The sequence below is a fragment of the Cydia fagiglandana genome, chromosome 9 (genome assembly GCF_963556715.1).
Source record: "Cydia fagiglandana chromosome 9, ilCydFagi1.1, whole genome shotgun sequence".
Lineage (NCBI taxonomy): Eukaryota > Metazoa > Arthropoda > Insecta > Lepidoptera > Tortricidae > Cydia > Cydia fagiglandana.
The window spans coordinates 8,360,799-8,379,391 of NC_085940.1; the positions used below are offsets into that span (position 1 = coordinate 8,360,799).

An 18,593-nucleotide genomic window follows, 5' to 3' on the forward strand; every position below is an offset into this window, starting at 1 on the left:
ACAAATACTAAAAACAGAATAAAATAAAGATTTAAATGGGGCTCCCATACAACAAACGTGATTTTTGACCAAAGTTAAGCAACGTCGGGAGTGGTCAGTACTTGGATGGGTAACCGTTTTTTTTTTGCTTCTTTTTGTTTTTTTTTTTGCATTATGGTACGGAACCTTTCGTGCGCGGTCCGACTCGCACTTGCCCGGTTTTTTTTCACCCGTCAAACTCATAAAGAACAACTTTCACCACGATCCTCGGTTGGTCTTAACCAACCCCGAAATCGTAAAACAAATGGCCCCATAGTAAACATGCCGCGAACCCGACACAAGTGCAGACGATTCAACGCAGCCAAGCCGTTCTTTTGTCAAACTACTTAAATTAGTTTTAAATAAAGTTGTATGAAATATATTATAGTATTTGTAACATAAATAACATGGGCCTTGTAGCCTGATTCAAATAAAAGAAGTTAAATTTATAACGGAGCATCGCTAATGCCCGCCTTCCACTGCGCAGTAGGTAAATATTTTTTCTCAATGTATTTTTGGGTGAAACTGTAGAGTTAAAATAACACTCTGTAGGTATATGTTGTTGTTTAAAATCTTCAAGACACTGAAAACCGCTCCTTGCCCTTATTTTTCAGATTAGATTACCTCAAGTCAATACACATTACACTTTATGTGTGTACTTAACTAATACATACAAAATGTGTCATCCCCATCAGTTACCTTGGTGAGACAAGGGTGTTCTTCAATTATTCACTTTATAAACAAATCAAAGGCACCTTGTTGCAACTTGAATGCGTCAACGCGGGTGATTAGTCCGAGCGGTATTCGGATAGATTATAGAAGCCATCCTTCAATGCTTGCCGCTCGATATATTTATATAAAACTGAGAAGGACCTCGCGCACGAATTCATTTGCGTCCGACAGGCGCGCGTTGCATTTGCTCGCAAAAAAATAAAAAATAAATTGCTAAAAAAAGTGACAGTGAATCACAATGGTGAGAAGTTGTGTATGTTAAACGTGTTGTGTCTCCATGTTTGTGCTTTGGAACCAGTTGCAGGCGTGTTATGGTGTGGTGGTGGCCATTGTTTACAAACAATTTTTGTTATACTTAAGCATTATTAGGTCATCATTAAGTTTACCATATTTCTAGTTAAACTGATACTGGATGTGAGTAAGATAAAGTAGGTGCATATGTAATAGAAATCTTGCCATTTCGGGGAAAAATTAGGGTATTTTTTAGAAAGTTTTGTAGTTTACTTGACTGAGCATAAGATTCTGAAAGATCGAAGTCTTTAACTCAGAACCTATAGGTACTTGATTAGTTTTAAGGCTATCGTTAAAAATTTAGATAAATTACCTACAAATATCTTTAAATAGGTAACTGATAAGTTTTGTATCCGACTAGCAGTAGTCAAAAATGTCCTTCCCATTGGTTCTGTTCTGTCATCTCTGAAAATAGGAAATCCTTGAAAAAATTATTCGTAAAAAAATTATTTGCTCCATAAAAACCAGTAAATACCCATTTCAAATATGAAATCAGGTATTTTACCATATAATTAATTTCGTGCTGGTTTATCACTTATAGGTACGACACCGGGTGTAATAATCGATAGATAATCATTATTATTTTGATTAGATTCCGTATTATCTCGTGCATTCCACGTGATGTGGTGCGCCACGATTTAATTTGGTAGACGTACTTACCTACTGTGGCAATAATAATAAGAACGTGACTGTATTTTTCCTTCCGTAACGTTAAACCTGGCATTAGTCGTTTTATATCTATCGATTAACTGGATTAACTACCTATATGTAAGCATTTTGTTACTTATTATTTTTGTAGCTGTAGTCAGTTTATATTAAATTAATTAAATTTATTGCATGTTATGGTCCTCATTCATCAGTTCCACTTTACCAAATGGAGCATTCCACGGGCTGTCCCGTACAAACGCATTTTATTTCCTGTGTTGCGACTTTTTTCTCGGCATTTAAAGCAGGCGATTATTTTTCTGTGCATATTTTTGACCATTTGTCATAGAAAAGGAAACTCCTTTACTTTTAAATCTTCAGAAACTTCGCGTTTGTACGGGACAACGGTAGACAATTTGATGGAATGCTCCAAATGATGCTTTCTGACAGTAAATTCACGAGTTACTAAAAACACCTTGTTCATTAAGAATAGGTATTCCTTCAATTTCTCGAGGATCTAATAATCAGATCTTGAGGTGATGACAACGAAAAATAACTTTCTTAAACGGTCCCGTCTTCGGGAAATCAAGGACATACCTATACCTATAGGTACATAAAAAAGAAACAAAAGATGTCGACGAATGGATGTTATTGGACGACTTCCTCCTTGAAAATAATTAATAACTATACTTTGTCTTACAAATTACCAGTGTACCTGCATAATATTTAACCTCTACCTCTTGGGGTTCAATGTCCTAATACTAGTACAAATTACCTCCAATGAAATATAAATCTTAATGAAATGGAATAGAGTTTTACTTTTATTTCGTTTCGTTCGATTTTAAAACAAAACAAATTCAACTCTATTTTCTAATACCGTTGATTCAAATTCGATTGCCAATTTTCCTTGTATGGTGGGCCGCTAGAGGCTATAGATTGGTACATATAATAATTATATACCTCCTTCAGATATACAGATGTAGTTCATAATTGTTTTCCTTCGTATGTTCACGGAAACGTGCGAACGTGTCTTGCTATTTCAGTCAGTCTCGGTACAAAAAGCACAGGTTGACTGAAGTAGCATGACAAATACGAACGTTTCCGAGATACTACGATGGAAAACAATTATGCACTGCACCTGTAACGCTATACAATACTAAATGACCATATGATAACGTAGGCCGGTAAATACTAACCATAACTTCTTCAACGCGAAGTAATTAGGTTCCTACTGAACTTCCTCTATCGTAGTTCACACGCTGTTTGAATGGAGGTTTATAATAATTACTAAGGCATAAGCAAGTATGTAGATATCTTTATCTCCCACCCATATTCCTAGTTGTTGTTTTTCAGCCGAATTGTTTATGAAGTGTTTGACTCTTGTTACTTACTTTGCCTAATTATTAAGGCGTTTACCTATTACTTACAAGTTTGTTTGTTGAGCTGTGTTAATTCCGTATTAAGAATCGACTTCCTTACGTAGCTACATGTATAGTCCGTGTTTTTTAGCATTAGAAAGAACTTGGCAGAAGTAAGCTTGTGGTTCCAAATCCGGCACTTTTAGCGGTAATAATTTGAAGTAAATTATGTCTATTGACCATGCTACATTAGATAATTCAATAATTATTAATAATTAAAGAGCCTGATAAAAACTACACGCTTGCTTCTGTGGAGTTCTTTCTACTGCTAAAAAAAACGAACTATAGGTATTGTCTTCTTGTTTAGCTAGACATGTTTTTCAAGTCAATTAAGTTAGCAAAACTAAACGATAGATTCATGAAAACTTGCAGCATTGCTGCGTTATGCTAATGAACACGATTTTACGTTTTTAGTAGGATTATCTTATCAGATTCTTGTATCAAATATTCAGGCATAATCCTAATTATCTTTTGATATATGATTAGGTAATTAGAACGTTAATAATTAGTAATCAATCAATGACACAGTGAGCCGATCTGATGACGGAGACAGGAGGTGGTCATGGGAACTCTGTGATAAAACACGTAAATTAATTGTGTTTGGGTTAGTTGGAATTTTCTTGATGTAAACAGTAAAACCCCTAACTGTACATCGGTGGACCTTATTACAAAAGGCATAAGGTCCACCGATGTACAGTTAATATGTGGGCGATGGTACTAGTTGCCTGTTGAGTTGAAAGAAAAGTATAGTCAGCGATAAAAGCTTGTACCTAAACCCAAATTATTGACAAAAACTTATTGTATTGATAGGTACTACTGAGCTGCGGCAAACTTGAAACTATTACCAAAATAAATTATCTCTTGTTAGCGTCGCAAATAGCGATGCAAATGCATTTTGTACGCATTCAGAGAATCTAGGAATATTATTTTCTACGACTTACTAAATATATAGTTTGTCAAAGGACGACTATCTCATTTCAATCATAGACAGAGAGAATCATTATATCTTTGTCTTACACTAGTACTAGCACCCAAAAGATAAGGATGAATAGTTATAGTTTTCCTGGTTCTTACTGACTGACAAATTGGTTTGACCAACTATACCTATATATTTACTCCTACTCGTTGCTTTACACCTTTACACTAACACTTTTTTTATTGTCCGGTGTGTTTTGTTTCACGTACCTACTAACCAATCCAATATTTGTCATGTTGATGATATCTTTGTTTGCGATGTTTCCCAAGAAAAAATATTGCAGTGCTCTCGACAAACCTTTATTTTACAGTTTAGTAATGTTATTAACACACCAATTTGATAAAGAAGGAAAGAAAACCAAACAGCATTCACATACAAAGCACACACAGCAGTTTCGATGACCCTACAGTTCGTTTTTTAGGTTCCGTACCCAAAAGGTAAAACGGGACCCTATTACTAATCCTTCGCTGTCCGTCCGTCCGTCTGTCTGTCACCAGGCTGTATCTCACGAACCGTGATAGCTAGACAGTTGAAATTTTCACAGATGATGCATTTCTGTTGCCGCTATAACAACAAATACTAAAAACAGAATAAAATAAAGATTTAAATGGGGCTCCCATACAACAAACGTGATTTTTGACCAAAGTTAAGCAACGTCGGGCGTGGTCAGTACTTGGATGGGTGACCGTTTTTTTTTTTCCTTTTTTTTCATTATGGTACGGAACCCTTCGTGCGCGAGTCCGACTCGTACTTGCCCGGTTTTTTTTAGCATTAGAAAGAACTTGCAAGAAGGTAAGCGATCTTGACATGTCTATTAATTGAAAAACGCTTTTTAAAATTCAAAAACTATTACTTATGAAAGCAGAAGAATATAAATGATCGTGTTAGATTCATAATTGTTACACATTTGCCGTAACTTATTTTTAAAATGTGTTTTTCAATTAAAAGACACATCAAGATTGTTTACCTAATTTCTAATGCTAAAAAAACGAACTGTAGGACAAAAACCGCATATTAAGGACACAAACATTCTTCACAAGATTCTCAAGCCTCGCTCCGCTTGGCTATTATGACTTTCCGTATACTGCTTCAGACGCGTATTCCGTATACTGCAATTTCATGTAATGTAAAATGTAATGATGCGTTTGGAGAGCTCGTGACGTGAGGTTGCCAAATTGTTTTTTTTTAACTTACTGCCTCATGTCATGTCACACGCCGTCATCAAAACAAGTTGAAATTGCCTGTAGGAAGCAGTAAATATTATTCAATTTATTCATCAATAGCGTTCTTTATTATCACCTTTGTAATCCTCATATCTTATTTAAACAATTCTAGTTGAGTGATAAGTTTGCCTCGGATATTGGGTGCAATAAAATAAGTCGGAACAGTAATCCTAGAGGGAAAAAAACGAAACGATTTAAGGAACCAGAAAGGACTTAATGATTAGTAAAAAAAAAGATATTTTAAACGCAATACAGGGGTACCTATACCACTCCTACGAGTACCAGTGACGGCCATCCATAAAACTCTATTCCCAACGGGTTTTCTAATTGACAGACAGTTGATAATTTTTTCTACTGTTCACGAATAATAGGAGAACCAAATTAGATTTGTTTTGGCTAAAAATATTTTTGACGCGCCCCGCTTCTGGTCCTATCAGCCACCATGACACCACCACACATTTCTCCCGCACCTTTTGCGAAGCGATCTTCCCTATGAAATTCCTAAGTAGCCCTTTGGGGGTTACGGATTACAAGTTGCATAGCTTATGTATAGGTATATAAACTGCGGACATAGATATAATTTATCTATACATATAATAAACATCGGAGCGATAACCTGCATAGTACTTTTGCAATTTCCTTGTCTCATGCAACTTACTGAATACATCGCGAGCGTTAAACCATCGGCCTTTGTTTAAACGACCTTCTGCTACCCAGCAAACATTTTAAGTATTTTTTCCTAGGCTCGAAGAAGATTTTTCCAATTTAAGTGAAAATGACGTCCTAAGTCACCAATTATTTTACGTATTGTACACTTTTACTTCCAAGTCAAAATATAGGGATAATAAAACGTAAATTTCACTTCATAAATACACCATGAAGTCAGGGACTTAGGGGTTGAAAATAAGGCAAAATATTAGGTAAAATTAACCTTAAACCCTGACCAATAGGTCAAATCTACTAATAAGGTATTTTAGGTGTATTTGCGACGTAATTATTACTTATACGGGGACTATGAAGTCACGGACTTAATGGTTGAAAATAAGTCCTATTACTAGGTAAAATTAACTTCGTACCCTGACCAATAGGTCAAATATACTAATAAGGCCTTTTAGGTGTATATGCGACGTAATTATTTCTTATACGGAGACCATGAAGTCAGGGACTTTATGGTTGAAAATCTGTCGAAATATTAGGTAATATTAACTTCGAACCCTGACCAATAGGTCAAATGTACTAATAAGGCATTTTAGGTGTATATGCGACGTAATTATTTCTTATACGGGGACCATGAAGTCAGGGACTTAATGGTTGAAAATAAGTCGAAATATTAGGTAAAATTAACTGCAAAGTCTGACCAATAGGTCAAATGTACTAATAAGACATTTTAGGTGTATTTGCGACGTAATTATTTCTTATACGGAGACCTTTAGGTCGTCGATTTTATGTCGATTTAGCTACTAATTTTAGGTAAATGTTACTTAAAATAGATACCAAATTGCGACCATATAGTTAAAATCACTTGTAAAGTACTATCAATACCATAAGGTTGTGCCGCCATTTTCTTTCATTATAACGAGATGCTAAATATGAAATTGCATAACTTAAGTTGTTATATCTTGAATGGTGCCATCGCACGGTACTTCATTGTGCTAATATTCAAAATAAAACAATATTTTTGATCAAGTCAATACACTCACACACACAAATATTCAATTACAACACTCAATTACAAGCAAATATATGCATTTTGATTTTATAAAATGTTGAAAACTTAAATATTTCAAAAGCCCATCGATAGTTTTGTATGTAAACCTAACATACTGCACGAAAAAATTTTCTGTGCACTAGATTTCATCGTTCTTCATCAGCGTAATCGGCCTAAATTATTTTAAATGACTTAGTGGCCGCCATTATCATTGCACAACTTAAAGTTGTTTTCTTGTTAGACATTTTGTTTCTGAGTGAAAAGAATATATAAGCGTAAAATGTTTGTGTCTCTTTTTCTCTTCATCGCGTCTCATCTAAATATTGCCTCGCAGAGTAATTATATGGATAAAAATATGTCGCCATCACGTCTAAAGGTGGTAAAGAATACCAAATTAGTACATTTTCACTACGCGGCACGTCGTGGCGACGTCGAATCCACATCGGAAACATGACCTAGTGTTGACCTAATGGTTGTAATCACTAATTTACCGTCAATAAATACGTCGCCGGCACGTGCGTTTTTTCCCCATTTATGTCGCCGGCACGTGCCCACGACGTCGATTCGACGTGCCTCATTTTGGTCTCCTAAATTGTGCGACCTAAAATAGGTGCCTTTTTCGGAATATCGACCAAAAATGTTTGCTGGGTATACTTTGCGTACAAGGTTCCAATTATAAAGATACAAGATCACGGTTATCGACGCACTAATAATATATTTAAGAACTATATTAGACTTGTTTTAATGTGGTAACGTGACATTGAATTGGTACCTTTCATAGTTTTATGAGAAATATCGACAAAGTGTCAAATTTTGCTGCCTTTCAGGATAATTAGGTAGTGTACCTACATAACTCAATAACAAAAAGTACCTAATAGGAAATATAATATTGCCAGAGTAAATAGCATCAAGACAATAGCAACAAGTTTACTCGTACTTATTTATGAGCAAGACTTGGGTATGCAAATTTAAGTCATAAATAGTAAATAATAACAATAATAGCAGTAGTAGTAAAAATCTTGAAAAAAAATATTGATTCACATTTGAAGAGCCTTCTAAATTAAATCGACCTGATAATTAACTTATTTGTTTTGCCGAAATGCCCAATTAGCCAAACTAGAGATTAAATGCAAAATAAATGTGTATTTTGGTAAAGTGGTCTTGCAATAATGTATATTGAACGAGTTGACATCATAATGACCCTTTATTGAATACCTAAATACTTACACCCACATGTTGCATTGAATTAATTCGAATTGCCAAATTCTCACATGACCGCACAAGTATTTCGCAATAGATCTTCTCATAGATGGAGTGCGCAAAAAAAATCTAGTCGCCTTTCTATTATGGCCATGAATAACGTGGAATCAAACTTTATTAGTCTACCTATAATTAAAATAATTTTATGTAATAAATACGTATGGAACCGGTACATTGCGAATACATTAATACATTTAATTACAAATACTTACCTACCTACATAAAACAATATGTAATTTGGAATCTACTCACTGTGAAAGCTACGCTATGCAATGAAAATATAGTAAGGCCAATATTAAAGCTTATTAATTTGGACACAAAAAAGTAGGTACGTTCATGTACATATCTTTTTGGAAAAATAATCCTCCAAAAAAAACATTTGACCAAGCGATATTTTCTTTCGCCATTTTTCTGCTTTCAGTTATTTTACCAAATAAAAATCAAAATGCCGGCCGTGAGAGGTCACCGTAAATGATACCAAAATGTTTACTTATTCTGCTGCTTAAGTTATTTAACGGATTTCAATGGTTTTTTTTTCAGAGCAAAGAGCAAGACAATGCCGCCTTCGACGCATTTCCAGAGGGTCCCCCTCGTGGCCTCCCGCCCCCTGGGCCCCCTCCTCCGGGGGGGCCTCCTGGGCCTCCGCCGTCATTCAAACCACCACCCCCACCTCTAGAAGTTAACGATGAAAAGAAAGTACGTGTGTGTTTGTTTTTTACAAGGATGTCTCTGAATGTGCTTTTATTTTGAGATATTACCGAGTTAAAATGCAAAGAAGTAAGCTCAAGAAAGCTTGTGTTGTGAAGTACCTAGGTACTCAAATAACCCAGGGCCATCGGTTTCATAGGGACGGTCGCTACCGACTAGGCTAAGAGGCCGTTAAATAATTGCCCTTTACGCGGATTCGAACCCAGGGCCATCGGCCTGCAGCCCTCCGCGACTGATTGCTCGGCGTGGACCAATTCAATGGCAACCTGGCATCCCTTCGGATAGTTTCAATTGTTAATTTACTACTATGTTACAATTAAAAACAAAAAAAAACACAACAATAGAAAATAGATACTTATGATTTTTTTTTTATATGTGTTTCCTGTTATCGGAAAAGATATAGGTACTATTATCTAGTGTAAATAGTAGTTAGTAAACATAAAGTAGGTACTTAGTTAATACAAGATTATATTCAATTTTAATGACGTAGGTATATCTATTATATGGTGTCATTGTACGTTATCTATACAGGGTGATTCAGGAGACATGAGCAGGACTAACACTGCGCATTTCGTAAATTATAAGCAATTGTTTCGTATCAGTATTAGTGAGTTTAACGTTAATTTTGTAGTCGTGTTAAAAAAAAAGTTATTAATTTATTTACGACATGCATGGTCACCCTAAAATTAGAATACCAAACTGTGTCAAATTGAATGCCATCACTGTCATCACGGTCTGGTTACTTTAGAAAACTCGTATCTCACCAAGTTTGACAGTTCATTTTCTTTGTAATCAAAATGCTGTCATTACGGTAAAAGAGGTTTTATGTTTATTAATTAGGTTTTGTAGGGTGACCAAGATTGTAGAAAATTAAATTTGCCCTCAACAAAAAGTTAAAAAATAGCAAAAAGTGTGGTTGTTTCACCTAAATACTACGGTGATCGATCAATTATCAGTTACTGAGTGTGTAGGATTAGTCCTGCTCACGTCTCATGAATCACCCTGTATACACGATATCATCCTTAAATTATTTAGATACGAGTAAAACTATAGATACCTAAGTACAAGTATGATTATTTAATTAAAGTCCGATACCTATTATTTCAAGATCGCTAAACGCGTATTTCATAGAATCTCGGATACCTACTCTTTAGAAACCACCCTTGCAAACTAGCGTACGTATGATTCGGTCAAGTTGTGTTCTATGTACGGGGAAGATAAATAAATTATAGCCAGCATTCACATTTTTTTCCTATATTGTATACTTTCGCCAAAAAATTAAAAAAAACTGTCAACCGGGACATATTTCAAGCTAAAAGGGGGGGTTGTGTCAGGGGGAGGGGATGGGACACTAGTGTGCGTAAAGCACCATACCCAAAGGTATCAATCATACTACATTCATTGAATGCTGGCTATAATTTGTTTTAAAAAACAAACAATTTGACCGAATTCTGATGAGCTTCCTCAATTACTACTACTTAATCATCTCGAATTTAAACTTGGCAGAAATACCCCATTCAAACAACAACAAAAATAGATCCCGTCGAAAAAAGGCTGTACTCTACTCCTCATTTATTTCTACCAATGAATAAAAAAATATATGAGTGACTTAATTTAACAAACGATTATCTATTAAAAACGATAACAAAAATTGAATGTACTTTTAAAACAAAATACGTACTAAGTAAGTACCTAAACCAGACTACGCGCAAGAGATCGTTTTTAATTTTCATTAAATACTTAAGTCTTGTTAATTTTTCGATCCATTTCAAATACAAATAAAATGGTATAATATTGGATATTAAGTTGACCCGTGTTCTTTAAAATCAGATTTCTAATAGTTCTACACAATTTAGTAAATATTGACCACCGCTATAATATGCCCTTTCGTTTGCCATTTTTAGATTTTTTATTATCACTCTTATCAGATATATACAAGTTAGGAGCGAAAACCAAATTATGTTGGTCAAGCAGATCTTGTCAGTAAAAAAAGGCGGCAAATTTGAAAAATGTAGGCGCGAAGGGATATCGTCTCATAGAAAATTTGAATTTCGCGCCTTTTTCTACTGACAAGATTTGCTTGACCATCTATAAATACAATCTTTTAAAAGCTTCGTAACTCTTAATAGTTCGTCGCCCGAAAGTCGGTGGAAAACAGCGAAATGCTAATTTTTGAAATACGAGCGATCGAAATTTGGAATCTAGTGCTACATATTAACCACTAGATTTAAATTCTATTAGTAGAATTTAAGTCCCTAGTATTGCAGATATTATTTAACGAAATACACGAAACCGAGTGGTAGAAATTCAAAAATTGGCCCCATGGTTAATATAAAAATATTTTCTATAGGCGGTCGTCCCGTTTTGTCTTAATAAATTGGCTATTTTTTTCGATTATTAAAACGTAGGTAATTTTGTTTAATGGGGCTTTGATTTTTTGAGCTGAAAACGCCTTTTGAATGTCTATTTTCTGTCTACCCATAATTTTTTATTTAAAATTTAAACCTATTACAAAGGTTCTACTTCTAACGCTCCTGATAAGTGCTAAATATTTAGTCGCTTTGCGGCCTCTTATTCCTATAAGTATCTGGATATATATCATTTCAGGAGGACCCAGAAGCAAATGCGCCCCAGCGAGCAACATGGGGAAACCAGATCGAATTCCTCATGTCCTGTATAGCCACATCAGTGGGCCTTGGCAACGTATGGCGGTTCCCCTTCGTGGCGTACAATAACGGCGGTGGTGCCTTCCTCATACCTTACATTGTAGTACTTTTCATAATTGGTAAACCCATGTACTACCTTGAATGTGCTATGGGCCAGTTTAGTACAAGAAATTCTGTGAAGATTTGGGCACTGTCGCCTGCAATGAAAGGTTTGTAATTCTAATAGTATCTATGCTTGAGTATTTAAAGAAGTACTTATAATATAAACTATATATATACTACTATATACTAACTATGTAATTTGAAAACGTTGAATCGTAATAAGGATAAACAAATGAAGAAAACAAGACCGAAGTGATCCCATAAGTGTTCCGTAAACAAAGTTTTGTACGGAACACTAAAAAATGTTAAGAAAAGCATATGGTTTTGTGGCAATGTGAACCTGATGGAGTCAAAAAGTTGAAAAGAATGATTCTTTCTTATATATATGAAAATTAAAAATGTAGCAACAGCATCATATTATACTTAGTCAATTATTGGTCATTATCATATCATAGACTTTCCTGACAGATTCAGTTAACTGAGGTAACTAATTTTATATTCCAGGAACGGGCTACGCACAGGCCCTGGGCACGAGCCTCATCTTGTCGTACTACGTGTCGATCATCGCCCTGTGCCTGTACTACCTGGTGTTCAGCTTCCAAGCCACCCTGCCGTGGGCGGTCTGCGACGAGACCTGGACAGACGTGCTGTGCGTGCCATCCGGACACACCGGTGATGGCGTCCATGTTGAAAACGGCACGAGCAGTGCCGAGCTATTCTTTTTGTAAGTTTTTTCTAGATGTTTTAACTTAAGTTTTTTTTTTATAATTACTTATCAAATACTAATAAAAAAATATTGAATGAGTTCTGTATCTCTTTTGTGTTTTGTAGTAGAAAAATACTAAATAAATAACTCTTATAAGCTTGCTTTTAATATAGTTTATATGTATTTAAAGGGGCCCACTGATTAACAGTCCGCCGGACGGTATCGGCCTCTCAGTTAGAACAAAATTTTGGAGGTCCGTACAACTGACAGACCGATACCGGCCGGCGGACTGTTAATCAGTGGGCCCCTTTAAGGACATTCTGTATATTAAATTAGCTGTTAATTTCCTTTTACAGGAGGACAGTGATTCAGCAGAAGGACACCCTTGCTGGTGGTCTTGGTTAGTATATGAATTGGCAACAAAATAAGTACTTATTTTATTTAACAAAGTTATTGTTAGGTGTTATGTCCTTAATCCATCTATTATTATTAAAAGAGCTTACTAAAATTACGTTTTAATTACCAATTATGGAGAGAATGGGATTAAAGACTCTTATCTCCGCGAGGACTGATTAGATTTTTGTAATTCCTATTTACCTATCTAGGTACCTAAAAAACCTATCTGGTATATCTATACCAGAATAAGATAGATTTCTTTATATTGATATTTTTAGAAATAGTAATATTCTAAATTATTTTATTATATTCTAAATTAAAGACAAACACAGACGAGTAAATTATTGGTCTGATGTACACAATATTAATTACTGTGGGATCAAACGTTAAGCCTAGCTAACGCGCTCGTATACTTTGTATCGGGTCTTTCGGTCCAGTGCCACAGTGAATTAGTTAACCATAAGTCCTTGCAACAGAATTTAATTTGAAAATAACCAAGACGGGATCAGGCTGTGATGGGATTCTTTAAACTAATTTGAAGTTGAATGTGGTTGCAGGCCTCCCGATCTGGTACCTAGTGCTGTTCCTGCTGCTGTCCTGGGTGATCATCTTCCTGATCGTCGCACGAGGAGTCAAGAGCTCCGGCAAGGCCGCTTACTTCCTCGCCATCTTCCCCTACATCGTCATGGTGATTCTGTTGATTAGGTACCAACTACTTTTTACGTGAAAGTTATACTGGATATTTTATGGGTGGATTTTCAGTGCGATATTTAGTTGTCATATGCGTGTTATTACTAAACCGGGGCGGTTACAAAGGTAATGCGCACAAGTATTTTTATTAATTTTGCATATAGTTAAAAATACAGCGAGGCATATTACTAGAGGTACAATTAACGCTGTGTACACAATACAAGATGCTAAGAAAATATGTTGGTGGTGGTGTTTGATAAAGGTATTTTTTATTTAGCATTTTACGATAGCATTTATTATTAAATTAAAAGCAATTTATATAATTTTCAGTACCTGCACCTTGGATGGAGCCGGAACGGGAATTTTGTTCTTCTTGACTCCCCAGTGGGATAAACTCATCGAGCTTAATGTAAGTTACAACCCCTACTATTTATCTAAAGTTTACTGTGTCAGCTATCCATTATATCCAAACAAAACAGTAGGAAGAAATCTGAAACTATTCAATAAAATGCAGTATTAAAAGGAAAATTGGTTAGGTACCTATCTCCACCATACAAACATATCCCCATTTTCCTGTATGGGTAAATTCGCCTGCTAACCTAAACTATGAAAAAAGTTGAAAGTGCCTAATACAGGCAACCGAAGATAAGTCATTGTAATTATATTACAGTAAGATTATTCTATAGGAGTGTCCCACTGCTGGGCAAAAACCTCCTCCTTTCCCGCCAATAGGCTAATAAAAAAAAAAAGATTATTCTAAGTTAGCACGCAACATTTTGCCAATGACTACTGCGGCCTATAAGGTACAAAACCATAAGTGTCCAATTTTGGCAACAGGTTTTCATTACCAGTGCTGTCCACTACACCTCATACCTAGCGCCTATTTCACCAACTTGACAATTGACACCTGACACCGACAATACCCTGTACATTTCTTAGTCGGTTTTAAGTAGGTACCTAACAATGGCACATAGCGTCAAGTCAATGTTTGCTTGTCGGACGTTTCTGGTACGATTTTTAAGTGTTAGTGTCAGGTGTCAATTGGCAGCGTGGTGCAATAGGCGCCTGATAGTGTGTTTGATTTCTAGGTCTGGTACGCAGCCGTAACGCAGGTGTTCTTCTCTCTCTCTGTGTGCACAGGATGTATGATTATGTTCTCTTCATACAACGGCTTCAGACAAAACGTTTACAGGTAAGTGCAATTGCACGACTAGTTTAAGACAGTTCAACATTGCTTACTGTGTTATACTGTCCAAAATTGGTGACAACTCCAAGAGAATTATCATTGTTATTGTCTTCTTCTAATGCTATTTACCTATAATATGATGTTACTGTAAATTTTGTATTGACTTGCAAAAGAGCCCTTAAGAAATTGATTTTTTTATTGTGATTTTTTGTCAATCTTAAAAATGAGTCAACTTAACTTCAAACTCGGGTAAATCCATCTATCAGATTATACGATTTTGGTATTAAGAATAGGTAAAAGAGCCATTAGGGTACAATATTTGCTGAGAGGGTCGAATGGATTTACCTTAGTTCGAAGTTAAGCGACATTTTAATATCATCATCATGATGAGCACAAAATTAATAGCAATAATTACGACCATAAGACAAAGTTTTAAGCTTCATCATCTTCAACAGAGACGCCATGATCGTTACAACCCTGGACACCTTCACGAGTCTGCTGTCGGGTATCACGATCTTCGGCATCCTGGGGAACCTGGCGTATGTGCTGGGCCGCGAAGTGAACGATGTGGTTGGTGATGGCGGCACTGGCCTGGCGTTCATATCCTACCCCGACGCTATCGCGAAAACACCCCTGCCTCAGGTACAATAGAAAAAATGTTTGACGTGAATGGTGAATACGTATTTTTGCGTGCAGGGAAGCGATCCAGAAAAACTAATGAAGCGCCGCCGCCATTTTGAATTAGTTTTCAAATTTTCTCCTCAACGGTTGTACAGTCACGTGCAATAGAATGTTACTCTTCTGACTAATGGCTCTACAAAATAAGTTCCTGTCAGATATTTTTGCGGCCTTCGTTGTGTGATATATTATTGCAAGTGACTGTACTCGTTCAAATAAAATATATACCTACCTACTGCTAATAATAGCGTACCTTCTCGTAAATATCCAGAATAAATACAAACTAATGTTATGTAATTTGCAGTTGTTCTCCGTACTGTTCTTCCTGATGATGGCGGTACTTGGCGTGGGCTCGGCCGTGGCCATGCTGTCGGCCGTCAACACGGTGCTGCTGGACACCTTCCCGCGCGTGCCCACCATCATCATCTCCGCATGCTGCTGCACGGCCGGCTTCGCCGTCGGCCTCATCTACGTCACCCCTGTAAGTTGCGTTTGCGTTGCGTAATTGGCGTAGGCACTGGTTTTTACGAAAGTGACTGCCAAGTGCCATCTGACCTTCCAACCCAGAGGGGAAACTAAGCCTTATTGGGATTAGTCCGATTTCCTCACGATGTTTACCTTCACCGAAAAGCAACTGGTAAATATCAAATGATATTTCGTACATAAGTTTTCCGAAAACTCATTGGTACGAAACGGGGTTTGAACCTCCCACGACCTCCGGATTGAAAGTCACATGCTCTTACCGCTAGGCCACCAGCGCTTATTTTGTTGTTTCAAGACTTGCAAGAGTTTCATAAGATAATTATTTTCAGGGCGGTCAATGGGTGTTGGAGCTTATAGATCACTTTGGCGGAACGTTCTTGATATTGTTCACTGGTATTGTTGAAGTCGTCGGAATTATCTGGCTGTACGGTAAGTACCTACTGTTTCAACGTTATCGTTTAACTCCTAATTACTAATTAATTAAGTTTACTACTAATTACTTATTAGGCACCTACTTTTATGGCAGCTTTACGACGACGCAGTGAATTAAATAAGTACGTGTGCACCAATCAGCGCGCAGGGTCGTATCAAATCCATATCAAATGTATTACAGATTTTAAAATCAGAATAATGCTTTGGGTCATTGGGTCATGCGCAATGGGCAATGCGGTGTAGCAGAGAGTACCTAATCGTTGTCAGGTTTTTATCATATTTTATCATTATACGTGTCGGATGTGCGGTGCGTGTAAAGTAAAGTGATGATAATGACGTAAACATAGGTACTAGCGACTCACCCCGGGCGCCTCAGCTTCGCACGGGTTTCACAAAACTTTAAAAAAAATATACTTAGGTACACTACACTTATACACCTTCCTAAAAAATCACTCTATTGATAGGTGAAAACCTCGGTAGCTTTTGAGTTTATCGCGAACATACATACAAACACACAGACAGACGCGGTGGGGGACTTTTTTTATACAAGGTGACGGGGAAGGTAAGGTAGGAGGAAACGGATTTTGCGTATATTGAATTCTTCCCAACGGTTCGAAATTTCGGGATGAACTCAATATACGCGATATGATCCGTTTGAATAGTTTTATTTTATGGTAGATTGCTCATTTTCTATCAATTTATCAAAAATGTTATAATATTCAAAATCAAAATCAAATCAAATATCATTTACTATCAGACAACTAAGGCCCATAGATACATACCTTACAAACTAACATACATACAATAGTAAAATCTTACAAGCTAAAAATTATTTCGGCAACACAGCGGTTTTCAGTCAAAACGACATGTTACGTTTGAGTTTCACCTGACACTAACCCAATTTGTATTCCACAGGTCTAGAGAACGTGTGCCTGGACATCGAGTTCATGTTGGGACTCAAGACCGGCTTCTACTGGCGGTGGTGTTGGGGCATCCTTACTCCTGCCATGATGATCGTGGTCTTTATATACGCCTTAGTTAATAATACTTTTGGCGGCGCGGCCTTCCCGGATGTTGCGATTAGTAAGTTCACTGTTGTTAATTTCCGTAATAAGTTTATTAATTCTCTATGTATGGCCTATACAGTGACGTATAGATATCTATGGACTGGCCTTACGGGCAATAAGAATGGAGCAGGAATGCAGTACAGCGGTGTGACACCGCTGCAACGCGATTGGTTGATGAGTTAGCATCACGCGCGCGATCGGTTCGTGAATTCGTGAATGACACCGCTGTACTACTTAGTACCATTTTTCGTTAAGGGTTAAGGCCCGTCCTTAGATATTATACGTCAATGGGCCTATAGTAATCGCACACGTGTTAATATTTACGAGGCAATACAATAAATAACAATTTTTACTGTCATTTTTTTCAGCAATGGGATATGTCATTCTTTTCATCGGCATTGCACTGGTACCCCTCTTCATCGGTACAACAATGTACAAGTACAGAACTGGAAACTTTATTAAGGTACGTAGAGTTAGACACACACACTTATTAAGGAGATTTAAAAAGGCAACAATATATATTTCCTTAAATATGCATAATTGGTCTACAATCGGCTGCAAGTAGGTACATATAATAGATTAGAATGACTAGCAACCTACTCAATATATTAGAATTATTTAGGTATATCAAACAGATTATGAAAAACTGACAGACAAAATTATGGCATTGTAAATGATCCCTTTACGTTACGGTAAAACCGCTTATCTTTTTACATATTTCGGATCCTCTCTAGATACGCTGCTTTACCATAACAGGGCAGCCTTGAGGCCCATGTCTACTTACAGAATAAATTGCGTTCCTCTCTATCGTTCTTGCTCAATTAGAACGATAGAGGGACATGTAACGAATGTTCTATGTTCGCAATTAGTTAAAAGAAAATAACAGTCGGCAACAAAATATTATATAGAAAATGAAATTGACAAAAACATTTTCCATTTACAGACGGTCAAAGTAGCCTTTACCAAAAAGCCATCATGGGGCCCCAGCGACAAGGCCACGAGGCAGGAGTGGGCCCTCTTCAGGGCAGAGGCCAAAGAAGCGAGGAAGAAACGCACCACGAGCAAGGTCAAACACATAGGCCTCAGCTTAATAGGCGCCTACAGAAGAGGAGTTTAACTTTAAAATTAATGTACTTATAGTTCATAATTTATTTATTGTACATATTTTCAAAGACAATGACAAATTAAATATACGAGTTTTGATATTA

At 36.5% G+C, this 18,593-nt stretch overlaps 1 protein-coding gene across 2 annotated transcripts; it reads left to right on the plus strand.

Moving 5' to 3' along the window:
* The first annotated feature begins 863 nt into the window (after positions 1–863).
* LOC134667250 (sodium-dependent nutrient amino acid transporter 1-like) lies at positions 864–18,593 on the plus strand. Of its 2 annotated transcripts, none has more exons than XM_063524582.1 (14): positions 864–991; positions 8,812–8,967; positions 11,587–11,854; positions 12,252–12,471; positions 12,810–12,853; positions 13,407–13,554; positions 13,870–13,948; positions 14,628–14,731; positions 15,181–15,367; positions 15,708–15,884; positions 16,216–16,315; positions 17,234–17,401; positions 17,754–17,848; positions 18,329–18,593. In XM_063524582.1, the coding sequence occupies exons 1-14, from the start codon at positions 989–991 to the stop codon at positions 18,500–18,502; spliced, it is 1,923 nt and encodes a 640-aa protein (XP_063380652.1). In that variant the 5' UTR covers positions 864–988; the 3' UTR covers positions 18,503–18,593. The 2 variants fall into 2 exon arrangements, with proteins under 2 accessions (XP_063380652.1, XP_063380651.1); XM_063524581.1 differs by having other exon boundaries at positions 911–1,003.

Excerpts from the sequence above, each read along its gene's own strand:
- LOC134667250 (XM_063524581.1), top strand. Across the intron at positions 13,949-14,627 it reads ATAAACTCATCGAGCTTAAT|GTCTGGTACGCAGCCGTAAC; the intron begins GTAAGTTACAAC and ends TTTGATTTCTAG. Across the intron at positions 17,849-18,328 it reads GAACTGGAAACTTTATTAAG|ACGGTCAAAGTAGCCTTTAC; the intron begins GTACGTAGAGTT and ends TTCCATTTACAG.